Source organism: Cervus elaphus, chromosome X, assembly GCF_910594005.1.
Source record: "Cervus elaphus chromosome X, mCerEla1.1, whole genome shotgun sequence".
Lineage (NCBI taxonomy): Eukaryota > Metazoa > Chordata > Mammalia > Artiodactyla > Cervidae > Cervus > Cervus elaphus.
Genome location: NC_057848.1, coordinates 152427663 through 152448954, shown reverse-complemented (window position 1 = coordinate 152448954; position 21292 = coordinate 152427663). Strand labels below are relative to the sequence as shown.

General features: G+C 46.8%; 1 protein-coding gene and 1 pseudogene across 1 annotated transcript in view; one reads left to right on the top strand and one right to left on the bottom strand.

The window, feature by feature from the left end:
• Window positions 1-5077: 5077 nt before the first annotated feature.
• LOC122690924 lies at window positions 5078-5254 on the bottom strand (annotated as a pseudogene).
• Window positions 5255-9015: 3761 nt separating this feature from the next.
• The window catches only part of PTCHD1 (patched domain containing 1), a 56400-nt gene continuing 44123 nt past the window's right edge, over window positions 9016-21292 (top strand). The window contains exons 1-2 of the mRNA XM_043896306.1: window positions 9016-9057; window positions 9477-9828. Of these exons, the coding sequence (XP_043752241.1) occupies window positions 9478-9828 (351 nt within the window). The 5' untranslated portion in view covers window positions 9016-9057; window position 9477. The remainder of the gene's footprint in view (window positions 9058-9476; window positions 9829-21292) is intronic.

The window sequence follows — 21292 nt, the reverse complement described above, 5'->3', positions numbered from 1 at the left end:
GGGTCAATTCACTGCAGCGTCTTTGAGAGCCTGTGTGAAACACCTCTCTGAGTTGTCCTACAGAGCCAGACATTGGGGTATTTTTTTTCCTGTCCCTCATTAATTGAGGTTCACTCCTAGAGGTGTTGGCTCTCTGGCACTTCCAGTGTGCCTGCTGTGGTCAGAGAATATCTCAGCCAGAGAGAGGAAGCCATCAGCATATATAGGAACTACCTAGAGTGAACTTCTAGAGCATGCCAAGAGGGTAAGAATGGAGCACCAGGTAGCAGCTCCACACACACTCCTTGCAGCCTTTCCGAATCCTATCTCTGCTTTTCAGATTGGGTTAGAGGAACCTCCTCACTGCTCCCATAGCACCAGTATCCTTGCCACACTACACAATTTTCTTGTTTCACTAGTTGGCCTCTGGCCACTGTAATGTAGACACCTCAAAAGCAAGGTCTTTACACGTCTTCATTCTCCACATTTAGCAAGATACCTTGGACTTATCAAGCTCAATAATGTGGTATGATTGTTTCAAAGCACTTCATATTCATTATCAGGTTTTATAGCCAAAAATCTTCCTGCCCTAGAGACATCATCATCATCTTTATTATTTTGATTTTTATGGACAGAAATCTGAAATCCAGTGATGAGACAGAACTAGATGGAAGACCATATTTGCTGATGGCCAGGCCAGTAGCCAAACAACTTCAGTTTCTGCTGAAGGTGGACCACAGGAGGTAATGGCATTCACCCGAGGCTAAACCTTTCAACTCATGGTAGAAAAGGCTTTTCACATCTAGAATAATCCCCTTTACAATATTCAGAAGATGCCTGAAGGTGGAAGCAAAGCAGCCCTAGAAATGCTAAGTCGTGTGCTTTGTCTGAAAAAGGATTCTTTGATTTTTTTTTCTTCTCTCATTTACACTCTCCTAGGAGCTGCCTCCTGATGTAACTTTTCTACAATTCTAATATTTGTGAATATGTAAATCAGATTTTACTATTAATTAATTCACCAGCATCATGCCATTCACTAGAAGGAAGTGATCAGCCATGGGGAACAGAATGCCTTGTAGCTCTGTATTTTTAAAAGTCAAAGCAAGAAGTACACAGCTCTAATAACAGAAGGGATGAAGTGCTTTGTTCTTAGGTTATGCTCTGGAGTCCAATTTTTAAAGGGATTAAGTATATAAACATCAAAGAAAGACTGCCCTGAAGCTAAGAACTGTATCAGGAAACCCCCTGCTTTCTTATGTCCCCTATGCCGATACATAAGACAATGCATCTGGTGATTATAATGGTCTCTGTTCACTTTATACAGCAAAGCAAAGGAAGAGAACTAAAGAATCTTTCCCTTTGCAGTCTAATGACTAGTGGTGAACCACTAAAAAATGGAAGAATTTCAACAGGCATAAGATCAAAGTCTATTTGGTTGCTTTTCTGCTATGTATTTTGGAAACCACTTGACAGTTTTCCATTTTAATATTTTGAGGGATTTTTCTTGGTAGAATCCAGACAAGGACTGCAGAAGTTTTGCCATCTGCAAAAAGAGTGGGTTGGATTAGATCAGCAAACACTTTGGGTTCCATAACAATATTTTTGTTGGTTCACAGAACTCCTCTAAGGAGTATCAACATCAGAAATGAATACAAACACTGAAAAACTGATTAATGGATCAGCTGCTGATATTGCCACTTTACAACACTATTAAATGAATGGCAAATACAGAAATAGCATCAAATTATTTATAATATTCAAGGCACATTATATTATCTGATTACAATGTTTCTGACTGACAGTATGATATCAAGTCAAGGTATTTTAGAAAAGGAATTAAGTGATTTTCTGCTTAAAAGAATGATTCAACAGAAAAACATGGATTTTTACATCAGGTAGGCCTGGGTTCTATTTATACTTCCATTACAGTACAATACTGCACAAGACAGTTAATTCTCCTTAATCCTCAATTTCCTCTCTTTAAAATGGGTTTGACAATACTTAATAGCTCACAGAGCGATTTTTGCAAATTACTTAGGCTAAGATAGGGGAAAGCGCCTAGGGTTAAACTTTGCACATAAAACACATGAAAATGTTCTTTTCCCCATTTTCTATCATTCCTGTGAGTTTTCAGAATAATCACTCCTAAACTTCAAAAGATTGTATTTTAGAATTAGTTCTAATGTTTTCCTTTGAATGTTGCCCCCGATACAAACATATCACAAATGAATAAAATTATTAGGCACAATTTTAAATATGATCATATTGAATTTAGCAGTCTGTTTAAATTTATTTCCATTTTAATTAACCTGGTTTAGAAAAAAGTTATCAACTCCCTGATTATGTTAGTTCAAAGAAACTCTTTAGCTCTATAATTTCCTTAAAACCAATATAGAAGTGATGGAGGCTGGAAAAGGGAGGAATAACTCGGTTTGAATGGATCTGTCCATGGTGCTGGAAGTGAATAAAGTACATAAACTCTCCTCATTTAGATACAGTGGAAGGAAAGCTAGTTTAACTTAAAGAAAAACCTGAGTTGCACTTAGATTTCAACAAAGTGGCATTACTCAGGAATTCCCAGAATGAGAAGTGGCCATCTTCTTTGACCAAGCTCAAAACTTTAGGACCATTCCAAGGGAAGAGAGAAGGGGACATCTATCAGCCTAGCCCAGCAATCAAAAGCCTATCAAAAACTGACATAATATTTACATCTCATTAACATGTAAATATCTATAACACTAGATAACAAAGAAGCTCAAAACAGCAAGATGTTAACTCTAGGCTAAAAGTATTCTAAGACTGGAGACCAACCAGATATCATTTACGTCTTTTTGGTTGTGACCTCTCCTCTAAACATTTCCCTTACTCTGGTTCCTCTTTTAATACTCAGTATATTTATTCAACCCATTAGACTAAAAATTTCATGACAGCAGGGAATCCCTTGCTCAGTTTCTCCTAGTTGTTGACCACAGTAGAAACTTTCTCACTGAAATAATTCAAATAACATTGTTCATTGAGTTAAATTAATCAATGTTGTTTTGGCAGTCAGAAAAAGCTTATCAGATATACAAGCTAGGATTTTAAGAGAACCCTGAAGGACGGAAGAATTTTGAAAGATAGAGAAAAATGTTAAGGCCATGCTTTCAGCTTTTTAGGAGGAAAAAAAGCGAAGCAAAGATCTGGAAGCTACCAATGACATAGTGAGCCCAGACACCCAAATAGTGTCTTCTTTCTTCCTGAATCAGTGCATGAAATATCATTTATTCCCTTAGCCATGACTCCTATGTTTATTCAAGAAAATAATTTTGCATGACTTTTTTTCTTACGTCATGATTGGTCATTTTTCTAAAAGACCCATGATGATACTGAGAGCCTACTGAGTTGGCAGGATATCCTGAAAGACTCAGATATCCAATCAGCACACTTTTGAGAGGGGATCATTTACACACAGCTGTGTACCTCTTTATCTTAAGCAACCTATTAGGACATGCCACACACATGTTCTCTCTTCAACTGCAAGTTTAAACTCTCTTTAGAAGTTCCCCTTTGTGTAAACTTTCTGTGAATACAGTGTTGCTTTACATAAAATTGTTTTTTGGTCAAAACAGGGCTGAGTGCCAGTAGATATTTTATACAGGCATACACACACACACACACACACACACACACACACACACAAACTGATGTTTGCCAGGGGACCTTCCCCATTCTGAAAAAAAAAAGTTACACTTTTTCCTTCCCTGCATGTGTTCCCATTCTCCAGAAATCTTACGTGGATGGCATCTTTTAGGATGGCAGAAGCACCCACCACTTAGAAATCTATCAGGGTTATTGAGATTAGGATAGCATAAAGTGATGATAAACACAGTATGCTAAGAACCACCCTAAACTGCAGCCACCCAAATATCCTTTGCATGACCCTGCTGTGCACAATGACTTCATGGTTGACAGAGATCAGTTTAGGTTTAAGGTATATATTAAAACATGAAAATATTTTGTTGTTTCTCAGGCAGAAAATGGTGGTGTGATTATTGAAAGCTAGTGCTTGACATACTTGTTTCTAACCTTTTCAAACCAAAAAAACTTTTGTTTTGGGTCCACATTCCCTCCACACCATGATCGATCCCTCTAGCATCTCTGAGCAATAGTGAGCCAACAGACTGATTCCAAATGTAATGGATGACAGAAATTCCCCACCTTGCCCTCCAAGCGGGAATTCTTCACTTATTTGACCAAGGAATTTAGCTTCCCAGGTGGTTCATGGTAAAGAATCCACCTGCAAAGCAGGAGACTCGGGTTCAATCCCTGGGTCAAGAAGATTCCCTGAAGAAGGAAATGGCAACCCACTCCAGTATTCTTGCCTGGGAAATCCCATGGACAGAGAGGCCTGGCAGGCTACAGTCCATGGGGTCACAAAGAGTCAGACACAACTAAACAACATGGTGTTTCCAGTAGTCATGTATGGATGTGAGAGTTGGACGACAAAGAAAGCTGAGCACCAAAAAATTGATGCTTTCAAACTGTGATGTGGAAGAACACTCTTGAAAGTCACTTGGACTGCAAGGAGATCAAACCAGTCAATCCTAAAGGAAATAAATCCTGAATATTCATTGGAAGGACTGATGCTGAAGTTGAAGCTCCGATACTCTGGCTACCTGATGTGAAGAGCCCACTTATTAGAAAAGACTCTGATGCTGGGAAAGATTGAAGACAGGAGGAGAAGGGGACGACAGAGGATGAGATGGTTGGACGGCATCACGGACTCAATGGATATGAGTTTGAGCAAGCTCCAGGAGATGATGAAGGACAGGGAAGCCTGGCGTGCTACAGTCCATGGGGTTGCAAAGAGTCAAACACGACTGAGTGACCAAACAACAAACATTGCATGTGCCTTGCCAAAGCCCTCTTGCCAAAGACCACCAGGATCATGCCAGTAATTGCACAAGTTGGTTTTATTTTTCTTTGCAGCCATGGAGAACTTGCACCATGGAGAACTGAAGGGCGTCTCAAGAAGTAGTTGTTAGAAAGGACTTGTTCGAGGATTTGAGCTCATGTTAAAGATTTGAGATGAAGTTTAAGGCTGTGGGGCTTGTTCTGGTTTCAGTGCTCTTGGAAAATTGCATAGTTTTATCACTGGGTATCTTACTGAATCTTTATCTGGAGGGACAGAAGACTAAAGCAAGGCTAAAGCTATAATGTGTTTTTTTTTTCCAATTAGCAATAATCGCGCCTCGGATAAACCTCATTGGCTACGATACCGCCACTGAGCAAAGCTTATAATGTATTTTTCAACATGCCACAGTAGTCTCTCATATTAGCCAGGGTAGAAACATGTTTGATAGTTTTTGTGGCTTGGATAAAGTTCCTGTTTTGTCCATGTTCAGTCATGATTATGGAGTGTTTCTAATTTTGCCTAGATCCATCACAGTTACAAAATGACCTTATCTTCCATTAGTGTTTGGGGGAATGGATATTGTTCCACAGAACACCAAAGCTTAGCTGTGAGTACCAGGACAGGTCCTAGTAACCCCAAGTCCCAGCAGGTTATACCAGGCCAACTTGTGGATGGCAGGGACTGATTTTCTTTTTCCCACAGACATATATTCAGTCAGAAAAGACTAGAATGTAACAAATATCATTTACTGTTTGTGATACTCCAGCACAGAGTTAAGTGCCCTACATCTTTGACCTATTTAATCTTCACAGCAACTCTATGGAGTAAGTACAACCAATATTCCCATTTTCCAGAAGTGAAAAGTGTGGCATAAAGAGGTTAAGTTACTACCAAACATAAGCAATAGAGCAAGAATTCAACTTAGTGGCTATAGACCAACAGCCTTAACCTCTACCTAGAGGTTAATTGTCTATGTGCACAATAAATTATGAGAAGAGATTACCTTTCAAAGACGATGGGAGTACAGGGATACAGGTGCCTTTTTCTCTTCTCTTTCTTGTCCTTATTTTCTAAATTATCTACAATTAATATGTATTCATTTTCAATCAGAAAAAGGAATAATTTACGAATGTACTTATGGAAGCTCTGTACCCAAGCCAAAGTCACCGCCCTAATGCAAACCCAAGTCTTGGGTGCTGTCAAAGCTCCCCCGAATGTCTGAATCAAAAGAGAAGACATCAAATGGGGAGGAGGCAACGCCCTCTCTGCACACGCGCTTTCTCTCTCTCTCTTACTCCAACTCAATTACTCCAACTCAATTTAGATCATATTAACTGGATTTCCCGCATTAAAAAGTGGCAGGAAGACCCACTCTGGGGCCATTCCGTGTCTCTGAATTAAAGCCGGGAGGGTGGAAGTCCCCCAACATGCCTCATATACAGAAGAACAATTAGGAATTGAATTGGGAGGAGGAGAACCAAAAACCTTGGTCTCCAAGGAAAGACCCTTTCCTGGTGGGAGAACAACACTCCCACTCGCCAGAGCTCTGCTGAGTTTGTCCCGCTCTAGGAGGCAGCCCAGGCACTGCGGCCCGCGCGAGGGCTTACGTGAAAGGGCTGAAAATTCTAGGGAGGGCAGTGAACCGAGGTTAGGCGGGAACCATTGGGAGGGACAAAGACTTCAGAATGAAAAGAGCTTTGCGGAAATGTTAAAGGCTCCCGATCAGACCTGTCGGCTGCTTTCCCTTCTCTCACTGCGCTGGCAGCAGAGCACACGAAACATCTTTGTTTGCTCCCCGGGCAGAGACCGACTTTAGGCCTCCTGAGAGGTGCCCACCCACCAGCTGCCGCTGGCTCGGCCGCAGAAAACTGGGCTCGCAGTCATTCCCGCTGCCATCGCACCCCCCGCCCCCTACTCCCCCGGCCCTTTCCTTCTTTCCGTCTGCCCCGGCCGAGAGCCACGACAGGCAGCCTCCCTGCCATTTAGCACCTCGGCTGCGCAGTGGTGGGTGGTTTCCCAAAACGTGTGCCCTCGCAGCCGCTAGCGCTCGAGTCGCCGCTTGCAGGGGCACAAGTCAATGAGGCTTTTCCCTCCGCGATCATCGTGAATCAGCAAAGCACTGCAGAGCCGCGGCGTCTCCGCGGGCAGAAATTAAGACGATGGGGGAAGGGCACAAGTGGAGTGTTGCAGGGGAATTTCTAGCCCCTCCCGGGAATGGCAGTTCGGGGTTGGGGGGGGGGGGCGATGTCAGCTGGAAGCTGCCTGAGGGAACCTTTGGAAATTGAGAGCGGTGAACCGGAGGGAGCCTTTGGAAACAGCGATGTGGGGAAGAGTGAGGCTAAGCTGAGAAAGTGGACGGGAGTCTGGCTAGGCAGGAGGACCCCGGGAGCGCAGGCTGAGCTGAGCCGGTGCGCCCCGGGGGTAGGCAGCCCGGCCGCTGCAGGTGTTGCTGAGGGAATATAGGATGGAGGGTCTGGAGTGGGGGAAGGGAGAAGAGGAACCAAAAAAAAGAGGATTTCCCGGCCCACGACTTCCTGTTTCTAACGTGCAAGTTCCCAAGTTGAGTTGGAGAAGTGGAGGGCCGCTAGGCATTGGGGAATCTGCGATGGGAACGTTAGGGAAATACCTCCCTCAGTCGCGTTCTCCCATCCGTTCCCCTGTCCCTCTCTTCTTTCTCCTCTTTCTCTCTCTCTCTCTCTCTCCGGCTTCTTCCTCTTCCTCGTCCTCCTCTCCCTATCCCGCCTTCCTTCAGCTTTGATTAATATGCATGTCCATGCTCAGGAGTGCGGGCCACACTCCAGGGACCGCGCCTCCTGTCACCGCCGCCTTTCGCTAGACCCTTGGCACCAAGAGGCCAAGCGGGAAAGACTGGAGGCGTGGGATGAGAAGACCGAGCGCTCAGAGCGCGAAGCCCGGGGACCCCTCTCCGCGCCCCGGTCCCCACCCCCCTAGCTGGACAGAGCGCCTCAGTGGCCCCGACTCCGAGGTTCCGCTCGGTCTGCGTGGCAATGGATGGATCCCGCGGCTTGGAGCGCGCAACAAACCGCGCTAAATTGTACCTGTGCGTGGCCGTTCCCGCCGCCGCCGCAGGTCTATCCCGGGCCCGAAGCCGGCGCCCGCCTTCTCGGGGAATTCTCTGGAGGGGGTGTGCGAGGGGAACCACCGTGGCCGCCTGCTAGCTCACGCCTGGCGCGCACAAGCACACGCCCAACTTTGCCGAGCTGTCGGCGCCCGCCCCCCCGCCGGGTTCCCCCGCGCCCCCTGCGGCTCGGCACTCTCTGAGACCACAGCTCTCCAGGTCTGAGCTAAGGTGTCCCCCACTCCCACACTCCCGCGTTTGAGGAGGAGAGGGCAGGGTGGAGGAGAGAAGGGGAGTAACGCTACCGACTCCCTGACCAGCTGTTCACAAACACTCTACGCCCGCAGGGGCGCCCGCTCCAGCCCCGCCAGGTCCCCCAGACCCGCCAGTGACGACAGAGAGAGGAGGAGGAGGCAGTGCGGAGAGGCGGGAGTCCGGCAGCACCAGAGCCCTGGCGACCGGCGGCTCCACGGACTGAGCACCGTTATCGGCCACTTTTATTACTGGGGTCGCGGTGGGGAGGTTGAGGGGCGCACCGCAGAACTGTCTAACCCACTCTGGAGAGACCCTCATGGAGAACGAGGAGACTCTCTACAGGCGCCTTCGGAGTGGACGTGTCCCAGACGCACAAGCGGACTCTGGTCCCGCGGAAGCTGCAGTGTTGGGGATATTTTAAATGGCTCTTACTTGAGAGGAGGCGTGATTTCCACGTTCGAGCGTCTTCGCTCCCCACCCCCCTCTCCGCACCAGCCAGTGCGCGCCACCACCTGAGCCTGGCGAGAGCCGGGGCGCACGCAGTCTTCAGCCTCTTCCTTTCCATCTCTGGGGGGGATTCGGCTCTGAGCCCGTCCGCCCGACGCCCCCCGGGACAACTCTTTACTTTTTGTTTGGAAAATCGGGGCCATTTCTTTATTCGTCTCTGGGTCTCCCCGAGGAGGACAGGGGAGGGGAGGGCGCGCGCGGCGGGCCGGGCCAGGGGAGGGGAGGGGACTGGGTGTAGCCTGGAATTCTCCGTCCTCGTGTTCCTAGGCTGGCGCGCAGAGTCTCCCCGCGATAGCGCCGCCGCCGCTCCCCGCGCCACCCCGTCGTTGGCCTCGGGGGTCGGGTGAGTGGGGTCATGACGCGCCGCGGGGGCCGCCCCGGGCCCCTCCCGCGCTGAGCCGGGACGCTGCCCCGCCGCGCGGAGCCCCTCGGGCGGGGAGGCGGCGGGGGGTGGGGAGGGCGCACGGGGTAGGGCGGGGTGGGGGCGGCGCGGAGGCCGCCAAGCTGGGGGGCTCTCCGGGCGGGCGCGGCCGCGGGCAGGAGGGCGTGTCTCCGGCCCGAGGGGACCCTCCCGAGGCGCGGCGCGGGACTCCCCGATGGTGGTGCCGCGGCTCCGGGAGAGCACCGGGTCTCGCCTCCGTCGCCGCCGCCGCCGCCGCCGCCGCCGCCGCGGGCGCCACCACCGCCGCCGCCGCCGCCGCCGCCGCCCGAGCCCGCGCCGAGCGTGCGCCTCGCCCTCCTCCCGCGCCCGCTCTGCTCTAGGATGCTGCGGCAGGTCCTACACAGGGGCTTGAGGACGTCTTTCTCCCGGCTCGGCCACTTCATAGCCAGTCACCCTGTCTTCTTCGCCTCGGCGCCGGTGCTCATCTCCATCCTGCTCGGCGCCAGCTTCAGCCGCTACCAGGTCGAGGAGAGCGTGGAGCACCTGCTGGCGCCCCAGCACAGCCTCGCCAAGATCGAGCGCAACCTCGTCAACAGCCTCTTCCCGGTCAACCGCTCCAAGCACCGGCTGTACTCGGACCTGCAGACCCCTGGGCGCTACGGCCGGGTCATCGTCACCTCCTTCCAGAAAGCCAACATGCTGGACCAGCATCACACCGACCTGATCTTAAAGGTGAGAGGGGGGCGGGCGCGGGCAGCCTCTGCCGGCGCCGCTGCCGCGGTGGGGCTGGCTGTGCGCAGGGGTCCGGGCTGAGAGCGCCGCCTCTCCCATCCCAGGCGACTGCCGCAGGGGCTCTGCTGCACCGCGCGCCCCTCGAAGGCCGCCCGGAGCCTCCCAGCCTCCCGGACGGGTAGTGTCCGGGCCCGGCCCGGCCCTGGCCGCCGTCGCCGCCACCCCGGCAGTCGCTGCAACAGTTGGGGCGGCGGCGGCCACCGTGCTGTGATCGGTGCGCTTGTTTTGGATGCAGTGGTCTTGGGGGCGGGGAGGCTGTGGGGTAACTGGGCCAGAAGGAGCCCAACTAGAGAAGACATTCTAGAAAGTCCTGCTACTTGAAAACAAAATACTCTCTGGGAGAGGGGCGGGGGGACGGATTCAGAGAGCCTGCTCCCCTGTCCTCGTTTCTTCTTCCTTGCTCCAGTCAGGGAGTGGAGTGTTTTGGAAAAGGCTGCTCCGAGGGGCTGTGAGTGGGCCGAGGAATGTGAAGCGGGATGGTAAAGAAGAAGTGTGCTCCCGGAAAGCAGGGGCTGCCCTCTTCCCCTCTTCCCCGGGCGAGGTGGCCATCTCTGTCTTCCCGAGTGGGAAATGATGTTTGTAATTTGCAGTCGGTTCATATTTCACAGTAGCTCTCCTCCTTCAAGATGCAAAAAGTTCTCTGGGAAAGGGGAGGAGGGGGTTCACTGATCCATTTGTATGTGGGTGCGTTTGGGGGTGAGGGTCAGAGCAAGAGAGTGAGGACAGAAGCCAGGCTGCGTGGCCATGACAAGAGCACAGTAAACCGAGCAGCTGCTTAAAGGGTGACACTGGGAGAAACAGGTTGTGCCTCAGCCCTAGGTGAGAATTTGGTGTAAAAAGTGAGGTCAATGGTGATAACTTTCAGGAAGTTCCCAAGAAAAGCCGAAGAGTGAGGACTAGAGATGGAAAAGTGAAGACCTTAAGAAAGAAAAGTCAAGATTGGTTAGAATGTTCCATCCCAGTCTTGGTGGGGATTCTGGGTCTTGTTTACTGAAGGTCCTCCTCTGGGGAGGGCACACAGGAACCAGTCCCGGCTGGAGCCCTGGCGTGGAAGGGTGGAAGGTGCCGGTCTTGTGTGGGTCCAGATCTAGGATTGGAGGCTGGGTAGATTTCTAATCTACCTCTCCCACTGGGAGTCAGCCAGTGAGCCCAGGGAACTCTTTCCTTCTCTTTCCCTCTGCAGGTAACCCCCTAGAGACAAGCTCTTTTTCCTCTATAATTTTCCACCATCTATTTGTTGACATCAATCAGTAATTAGTAATGAGGGGAATCTGAGTAGAAACTCAATGGAATTAGGACCTTCCCACATTGGGTGGCTCGTGATATTTTTAACGACACACATCATCACACATACTCATCACAGAACCTTAGTAACATCAATCCTGAGTTGTTTGCTTTTCTGATGATTACACTCCCAACATCAAAGTGTTCCCCCCCCCCTCATGCTTCAGTTAATGTATTTTGACATACACATAAATACTGCTACAAATGCTTTTCCCAGAAAATATGTAATAATTTCACCATAGGCTTAAGGAAACTATACTTTAGCCAGTCCTGACAGTTAGAAAACTGCTCCATTTTTTGATAGATGATCTATTTAAATGATATTTCTCTTTGTTTTTATTTTTTGAGGTGATGGTTCCACTGGCTTTTTACTTCCCCTAACAATCCGTCATGCAACTGTGATGGGCAGTCACCAGTTACGTTCACTCTCAAGGTTAATGAGACATCAACAGGCATGTCAGATCTCTTTTCAACTGGATTGTTTCTCTCGGATTTGATTTTGATCTGTTCAGGACAGAAAACCATATTAGAAGGGAAAGTTGGGAGTGGAGAGACAGGGAGGCTGGCTTTTCTTCATACCTAAAGGGCAACTTTAAAGGACTGCGGTCTTGTGAGTGAATTGTTTTAAGAAATGGGGTGTTTCTTCATGCTCTAGGTTTCTGGGGAAGATCAATCCAAGTAGAATAGTGGTGAGAACTCATTTCTAGCTGATGGCTGTCTGGTAAAAATGAATTCACAGAGCTTATGAAAACCCAGACTCGGGCAACTGAGGGAATTGCCTTCAATTTTATACATCCATTGTTTTCTTCTTATATCCAACCTCTCTATGTGGTAGGTGTGGAGCCGGGGGCCAGAAAAATGGACCCTTGGTAGTCATGGTAATGTAAAGTGTAGGAACAAGCACTGACTTTCTCGCTCTCTTTTTCTATAAGAGACCCGAAAGATTAGTCCTTTACAAAAGGTGTTAGGAGTGAGAGGCACTGTTTTCTCCCCTTCCTGGTGTTACTCTGATGCTTTGTTGCTGGCATCAAGGAGACCTGACACTTAACATTGTACACAACACCAGTTGTCCCCTGCCTGTTTTATCACATCACTGTGGAAGTAATGTGGACAACGCAGAACCAGGCTTTGAGGCTTTCTTAGGTCCCATGACAAAACTGAAGAAGTAGCTCCCAGGGTTGTGTCATTTATTCCTCCAAAAATTTTTTTCACATCCAAAAATTTTATAGAAGTTTGACTGGGGACAAATAGTACAGCCTCTGAGGACATGCTCGTATGGGTGGTGAGGCAAAGACCAGATTTGCCAGCGTAACATTCCCCAAGAGACAGCTATCTTGCTCTGGGGGTGTACCTATGCAATGAAAGGTGAGCCTGCTTGGAATATTAGTCCAGCTACTTTCTGATCTAAAACAGACTGAGGAAGGGATGATGACAAAAAGTGAACACCCAGTTTGATGTTTTTTACAATATTAGGTTGGCCCAAAAGTTCATTTGGGTTTTCAGTATGCTGCTACAGGAAAATCCAAGTGAACTTTTTGGCCAACCCAATATAATTGGGAGCATCACAGAAAAAGAAAATAATCCACATTTGCAAACTCAGCTCATCTGCCTTGGAGGAGCTTTCTCAAATTCATGCAAGTGACATGACTGCCATACACTGACCTCTGCAGTGTATAATCTGACCACGAACTGCAAGAAGAGGGCTTCTCCCTAGCAGTGGTTTCATCTGAAGGCTACAAAGCAAAGATATAATTTGGGGTGAAAGTAGGTGGGGCCTGATGATGCTGGTAAGAGGCCAGCCATTAATTTCTCAACCCTTTTAAATATATGTTGATCTTCAAAAGTCTCCATTTTTGCTAGAAGATTAAATTTAGCTCATTATGATATCTTAACAGAAAATCCAGAATGTTCATTTCACAGCAAATTTCAGAGTAGTGCCTCACGGGCTTATATGGACATGCTTCTTTCTGATCACCTGAAGTGAAGTGTGAGCAAGTCCTAGTTGATAACTGATCTGGCTGTGACTACGACAGTACTTGATTTCTTCCAGGATCATTTGTGTAAAGAACCAGTTCAGCTTACTCCTTCTAATAATGATATCACCTTTATAACAGCTTAGTTATAAGCCTGTAATACATTTAAATACAGCAAACACCGAAGGGTAGGCAGGCAGGAAAAATGGTGTGCTTCCATTTTACAGTTGAGAAAACTGCTCCTTAGAAATTAACTGACTTACTTATAAGAAAAAAAAAAAAAAGGACAGAACCAGGACTGTGACCCAGGGTTTTGACTCCCAGCCCACTGCTCTTCTCACTATCATATAATAAACTCCTTGAGTGATTTGAAATGTACGTTTCTGGTATCCAAATATATTCGATCGAAATCTCATCCCCATCTAACAGCGACAGTAGAATCATAAGGACATTCTCTTGACTGACGCTGCCCCGTGTCAATGGAAATCCACTAATAGAAAGTCCACGTGCCCAAAGTAATACATTTATCATTAGCAATATACAAAGAGAGAATATTTTAGGGGAAAAATCTCTGGACGATTGAACACAGCGACTTCCTGTTTGAGTGCTGTTCACGGGCCAGGTTGGGGTGGCTTGCACCCCAGGACTCACTAACACAGTCCCCAGCACATGGCGGACCTTCAGTAACTGTCTAAGGGATCTGCCCCCATCTGCTCAGATGTTTACGTGATGGGCAAAGAAAATGCCACCAGAACTACTCTGAAAGGTATTTTCAAAGTGACATTTTTATGTTTACAACTTGACGGGCAGCTTCTAAGGCTTCTCTTCTTTCAAGATACCATCCTTCCTTTCTCTTTTTCCAAGATCACCTCTGTAGTCATATCAAAACCCATCTCAGTTTTGAGATTGGGTAGGGGCATCTCCCTCACATCTTGTCCTCTTCTTCAGAAGAACCTCACAGGCTGTTTGACTCCAAACCAAGGGGAGGTCACGTACTCACTCTGCAGACATTCTTTCTTTTACTGGGAAATCTCATTTTGTTCAACTATTGAGTGTCTATTTTATGTAAACTTTTTATGTTTAAATATACTAAGGAGAAAAAAAAAAGTTGCAAAATGAGATTAATAGAATTTAACTTGGAGCTCTTTAACTCAAGCTTTCCACGAAGGGCAGCACAACTGCTAGCTCAGTGTCACAAAGACCTGGTAGCTGAATCAAGATCCCAGTTTTTCCAAATACTGTCTCAGCACTTTCAATCATTACAGGAAGCACCATCATTTCTTTCTCTCCAGTCTAAGGATCGGCAAATGCCAGCCTTTTTTTGAGCTAAAGCATTTTTACATTTTTAAAAAATTGTAACAAAACAAAAACAAAGAAGAATATGAGACGGAGATGGCCCATGCCTCTCAAAGCCTGAAATATTGACTCATGATATTTACATAAAGAAGTTCCTCTACTGTATTCCAAACCTTCTATACTGTATTCCAAACCTCCCTGACTGGAACAATTTCAGAAGTTAATGCTGTTAAATCATCTCTAAGGCAGTAGTTCTGAACCAGGGGGGACTGTGCCCTGCAGGGGACATTTAACAATGGTTGGAGACATTTTAGCTCACATCTGGGGGTGACTTGCTCCCAGAGTTTAGTGGGTGGAGGTCATGGATGCTGTTAAACATCCTCTGAGTGTAGAATAGCCCCCTGCCACTTCCCACAGCAAAGAATCATTTGGTCCCAAGTCCTGCCTGAAAGGGTTCATTTGTATATTTCTTTTGTTCTGTCAGGATTTTTTCATCTGCATTGATTATGTAAAATGAAAAAATGCCAAAGAGAAGTTCACATCCAAAAATTTTATAGAAGTTTGACTGGGGACAAATAGTACAACCTCTGAGGACATGCTCATATGGGTGGTGAGGCAAAGACCAGATTTGCCAGCGTAACATTCCCCAAGAGACAGCTATCTTGCTCTCATACAGCTCTGTCCTTTATGGTCCAAATCCCACTCCAGAGGAACCCAGGAAACTGAGTACAGTGTAACTGCCTGAATGGTAAAGCTGGCCTTGAGACTGGTCAGAGTGTCTATTACTGGCAGGCCTGGCCCCCAGTCCTGGCCGTCACCCACTAGGCCCGGCTTCTCCTGATGGTACGTAAGCTCCCACTGTGAGCAGTGACCTGCCGAGGAGGCAGAAAGCAGCGCTTTATTGCCTGGCCTAGCTGCTTTGCTTTGCTGAACATGAAGTGACAAAGGAAGGGCTTGTATCCAGAGGACAGAGATGGAAGACCCTTGGGTTTGGAAGGCACCTTAAAGGTCACCTCCACTGACGCTGGAATGTGCTCTTGGAATCTCAGGGTGCTTTGTCTGGTGACAGATACTTCGATGCTTTGGGTAGCCCAAGTCCCTTCAATGAGTGACCCAAGTGGCAGGTATTCTTAGAGGAGACTGAGGCCAGGCCTGAAAGAGTGGCGTGTGTATGTGTCTGCTGCACCAGGAGCAAAGTAAGGGGAAGGTGAGATCTCGTTTCATTCTCCTTGCATTTCATAGAATGTGCATCCGAAAAGTCCAAGTTCAGTATTGTTCTAGGGTTGTCTGACTTCTAAGCACATGTCATGTGTGTGAATCGCATCCTCCAGTGCCCACGCTGTTTGTCTCATTTAGATTTGAGGTTGCCATCTTTTACTCTCCTGTTGTAGATAAGCACTGGGGACAAACTTTGGGTAAACTGCTAATTTAAACTGGAATTTAAATATAAAGCTGTCGTGTGAGAGGAAGCCCACCTTTTTAATGGCTCAGAGTATCTTGACAGATGCCACATTAGAGTTAGAGAAAGAAGCTTTTTTTTTTTTTTTTTTTTTTTACGAACACAAAGACTGAAACTCTCAGGATTCACCAGACTTACAACCCTACTACAGCAGCTGAGCATTTAGCTGGTAACTTCCTGTGATAATAACTAAGAGAAGGAGAAGAAAGCTAACAGAAGTTATTTGCTTCCTGCCTGAGAGGTTGCAGCTTCCCTGGCACACGAGCTCGGGGATCTAATCAGCTGTGACTCTGTGGTATACGCCATCTGGTACCTGACTTTGGGGCTCAGTGTGAGCCCCAAGTGATACCTGAGATAGGCTTGAAGCAGACCTTTGAAGTCACCTGCTTGCTAGCACATCACAGCAAGCAGGCCTGTCTGCAGCCCTGCCTGTGCTGCCGCCACATGCCCGGAAGGCCACAGAACTTCCGAGGAATCCTGCCAGACTGATTTAATGACCAGCAGGGGAGGTGAGTAATCTCTAACCTTTAAAAGACAAAAAAAAAAAAAAAAAAGGAAATCAACACCAGTTGTTATTTCATATGGGAAGCCCTGAATAATATGTCATACCTTCGACTCCAGAAGTCACATTTTGAACAAAAGAAAGGCAGTGAGGGAGCAGGGAAGCTATTTTTATCTTCGTGCTCTCTAAGAAGTCCTCCTGAGAATATTGTTTTGGGTGTTTTGAAAGATCCTCTTTGTTAGGTCTTTACTTTAGGTTTACCTTGTGGGCTTCAGATACGGTCAAGGTGAGGCCTGGAGTGCCGCCTTGGGATGTGATATCCCAAAACACTGGCAAAGAAGCGAGGACATGAAGTAGAGAGTAGCAGGAAGCCAGTCAAGGGAGTGTTCTCAAACAAGCATCCACTGTGAGCACCTGGCGCCCAGCCTCACTGGGGAACTCTGGGAGATGCTGGATAACTTCTGTCTAACTTATCTCAGCTGTGGGTAAAGGACCCAGCTGTTCACCTGCCCCCCATCCCCTGCCGCGTCTCCAGCTGCCATTAGTTGATCTGGGACATGAAATAGTCTCTAGCAATCCCAGATGCCACATGTCCCTGTAATCAGAATTGTTTTTGTGGTTGCTCTTTTATGAAAGGCACAGGCAGAGAGCTGCAGGCGTTCCCAGTGAGTGGCCTTGACCTGTAGAGGTGAGTGAGAGGAGAGAATGTGGGTGGGACTCCGAGAGCATCTCCACCCATCTAGAGACAGACAGCTAGGGGTGTAGGGCCTGCACGGCTAAGGGGTGTTCCTCACTTCTAGGCAAGAATCATCCAGCATAGCTGTTCAGTTATTCCTGAATTTTGATAGGTAACTGCCATTTTCAGTTTTGCCACTGGATGGTGATAAAGAGGATTCCAGGCTGGACCTGGACACCACCTGGATGTGTGGTTTTATAAGGCAGGCCCCCACACTTGAGTGGCCGGTGTCCAGCCCCTCTTCCCCTCCCACAGCCCCCTTCTTCACACACATACCTGCCTTGTTTTCTCCCATAGAAATGCATTCACTCCTTATCATGAGGTCAGACTTACATGCCTCCTATTTTATGAGGCCTTCCCAAATTCAGGGCTCCCTCCCTCCCTCCCTTAAATCCATCTGTCTTTCAGTTGTATCCACATTCTTTAATGCTTAGATAGTATTTTATAATTTGCTTCCCTGATAACTCAGTTAGTAAAGAATCTGTCTGCAATGCAGGAGACCCTGGTTCAATTCCTGGGTGGGGAAGATCCCCTGGAGAAGGGACAGGCTACCCACTCTAGTATTCTTGGGCTTCCTTTGTGGCTCAGCTGGTAAAGAATCTGCCTGCAATGTGGGAGACCTGGGTTCGATCCCTGGGTTGGGAAGATCCCCTGGAGAAGGGAAAGGCTACCCACTCTAGTATTCTGGCCTGGAGAATTCCATGGACTGTATAGTCCATGGGGTTGCAAAGAGCCAGACATGACTGAGTGACTTTCAGTTTGTTTCATATAATTTGCTGTAATGTCATGTGATACTTTCTCTTAAGCAACATCATAAAGCTCTTCAAGGGTAGCACCATGTCTTATACACCCAAATCTCTCCTAGAAACCAGTATAACATGGAGTGTGCAGCAGGTGCTTAATGTTGCTGCTTGACGGCTCATAGGGTATAGAATGTGCTATGCCTTCCCTATTCATTTATTTTGCTCAAATATAATTTTGCCAGATAACATGACCATGTGATTTTTTCAGATCTGTCTTTATTTCTCATCCTTGATAAATTTTGGTTTCAAACTTGATGATAAGCAAAAAGCATCCATTCTGCCTCAGGATCTGCTGACACTTACTTTATATGAGGAGAAACTCATATAAAGAAAAACCAAGTCCAAACCCTGAACACCTCTTTTGGTTCAAGTAGTTTGGCAAGGTGTAAACTTGACCTTGGTCTCCAGGGGTCCATTCCCATCTGGGAGGGCAGAGCACTCTGCAGTTCCCAGCAAACCCCCTCAAAGTCAGCTCTCCACTACACACATCCTTACTTGCATAAAGTGAAGTCTCAAAAACCACTGGCCAAACCCATACTCAAATGTAAACATGAAACACATTTAAAAAAAAAAAATCAAGGACAAGTAGTTTTCATAGCTGTTAGCATCAGAGTTCAAGAGATCACTGTTGTGATATCATTCAGCCTTTCATTTTTCAAGAGGGAGCCCAGGGTAACAGAAAGACTTGTTCTTAGAGATAAACTTAAAAAATGATGCTGGTACAAAATCAGTGTATCTCTGGTGAATTTAACAGACACACTTGTTGTTCAGTTGCTAAGGCATGTCTGACTCTTTGCAACACCACGGACTGTAGCACACCAGACTTCCCTGTCCTTCACTATCTCCCAGAGTTTGCTCAAATCAGAGCCACTGAGTCAGTGATACTATCCAACCATCTCACTAGAACTGTTCATTTCTCAGCATTCAAGGTGAGATTCCTTTGCCCATTCTTCCATGGGCTCCACAAATTTGTTAAATACCATGGCTTTGTCAGTTTCTTATAACTGTCTCAATAAAAATGCATCTCTACTAAACAACAAGCATAAATGCTCAAAAAACTTTCTTCAGATGCTCAGTACCTTAACTTTTCGAGTTCTGCATTGTTGTCTCCTGTTTTTATTCTAGTTTTGATACAGCATGTAGGCAAATGGTCATATTGAGTAAAGACTGGCTGCTCTTAGATGCTTTATGCCCACACATCACCTGGGCATCTCGTGAAAATACAGATTCTGATTCAGCCTGGGGTAGGAGCTGCAGTCCGGCATTTCTGACAAGCTCTCTGATGATGCTGCGGGTCAGTGGAGCACAACATTGAGGAGCAGGGCTCAGATCTGGCTGTTGTGAACACAGCGCTGGAGCTGGAAAGCCAAGCTCAAATCCCATTTCTCCTAAGGACTGTGACTTTGCAGAAGTAGCCTAACCTCCCCGAGAAGCAGGTTCACAGCATCCTGCACACCCACTCAAGGTGAAGGGTGCAGCGCGATAACGTATGTGAAGGCACTGCGTAACCATTTCCTTCTGTAAGTGTGTTACCATCGTTCGTATTTGCTTTGAAAATGGCTGTTATTTCTGCATATATGCCAGCTCTTTCAGAGCCATTATTATTGCCTGTTGAGTAAATACACATAGGCATTTTTTTTCTTTTGATCCAAGAGGCGATAATGGGTGCTCAATCTACATTCTCAATACTCAGATTGACAATTTGTTGGTCTTTAATGACTCCATCTGAGTCATTACACATGATTGGATCCATCGTATGCTGAGCATACAGCTCCTAAGTTCATCGGTGGGCACAGCCTGTCAGTGGAGATGGGCAGATTGCATCTCAGCTCATCGAGGTGATTTCTCAGGGCTCAGAACCTCTTCTTCATGCTTGCCAGGGCTTTGCACAAAAAGGCAGCATTCACTTCCTGTCTGGAAGTATCTTGGGAATTAAAAGCTCTAGGAGGCTGAGGGGTCCTGTGTCAAGGTTCTCTTCACTGTTTTTCACAGGCCGCATGCTAGAAAGGGATTCTCCCGAAACATAGATGAGTCAGTAACTCTCCCCTCTCACTTAATTTACATGACTACAGGGCTTCCCTGGGAAATCTTGCTCACATAAGTAGATCTGCAAGCACTTCAAAGGGAGGAGTGTGTTATAGAATGGCCAGAGACCAGAAGAACCAGGCAAAGTGATAATTGTGAAGACCTGTGAAATGGAAAATTTTGCTGACTACGGGTTTTAGCCATTTACGTCAGTGCATTTCCCCATCTTCCCTTTTGTACAATTTCTTTTCAAAGGGTTAGGAAAGAAATCTACATTTATTTAGGATCAAAATCAAATCCACCAAAGAAAATGTCTCAGCCTTCCTGATTCTCTACACCTAAACTCTTCAAATGAAACTAACCTCAGGTTAAGGGAAAATGAGCAGTTATTCTCAAATTTGAATATGCTTTCAGATTCCCTGGGAATTTTATTAATGTTCATATTCTGATTCAATAGGTCTGAGACAATAGGCCTGAGCTTCTGCATTTTGAACACGCTCCCAGCACTGCTGCTGCTGCTGGTCTGAGAGCCATGCTGACTAGATAGATCAGTGAATTGGTGGACCTGAAGAGCCTTTGTGTATCCTGAATAACTAGTACCATTTAACTGCCTCCATACTCTGAAGCAGTGGTTCCCCACCTTGAGCGGATATCCCATGGAGGGCTTGTCCTAACAGAGATTTCAGACCTCACCCCAGAGTTTCCAATTCTTTGGGTCTGGGTTGGGGCCTGAGAGTGTGCATTTCAAACAGGTTCCCAAGGTGATGCTGTACCTGCTGGTCCAAGGACCACAATTTGAGAACCATTGCTATAAATCATCCTAGTAATTAGCTGCCAGGACTAAACCTAAAAATGCCATTTCTCTCTCAATTGAAACCTGGACAACAGATACAGCAGGGTGAAAGAGTTATTTGTTCAGCTGTTAATTCTGGGTGATGTTGTCATAGCTATTATGCAAAGGATACTGTTTAAGCCTGAATCTTGAAGTTGGCAGTTTAACACATGCGTAATGAACAGAGGGACCTGCCCCTGCTGTCTGTCTCCAGGAGCTGGAGTTTAGGAGAAAAGGGCTGAGTAGAAGAAAAGATGCTCAGAGATGAGGGGGAGAGAGAGCCCCCACTCCACACATATACAGTGTGGATGGTGTTGCTACCATCACTGTATGATTCCCAAAGCTTCCTTCCTTCCAGAAGCTTCCCACACAGGGCCACCTGCCATTTGCTGTTGCAGAAACATAATTTACATCAGACCAAAAGGCATAGCAGGTACAAATAGGAGCTACATGTTGTGTTTCTTTTTTTTTTCTCACAATAGAGATTTTTTTTT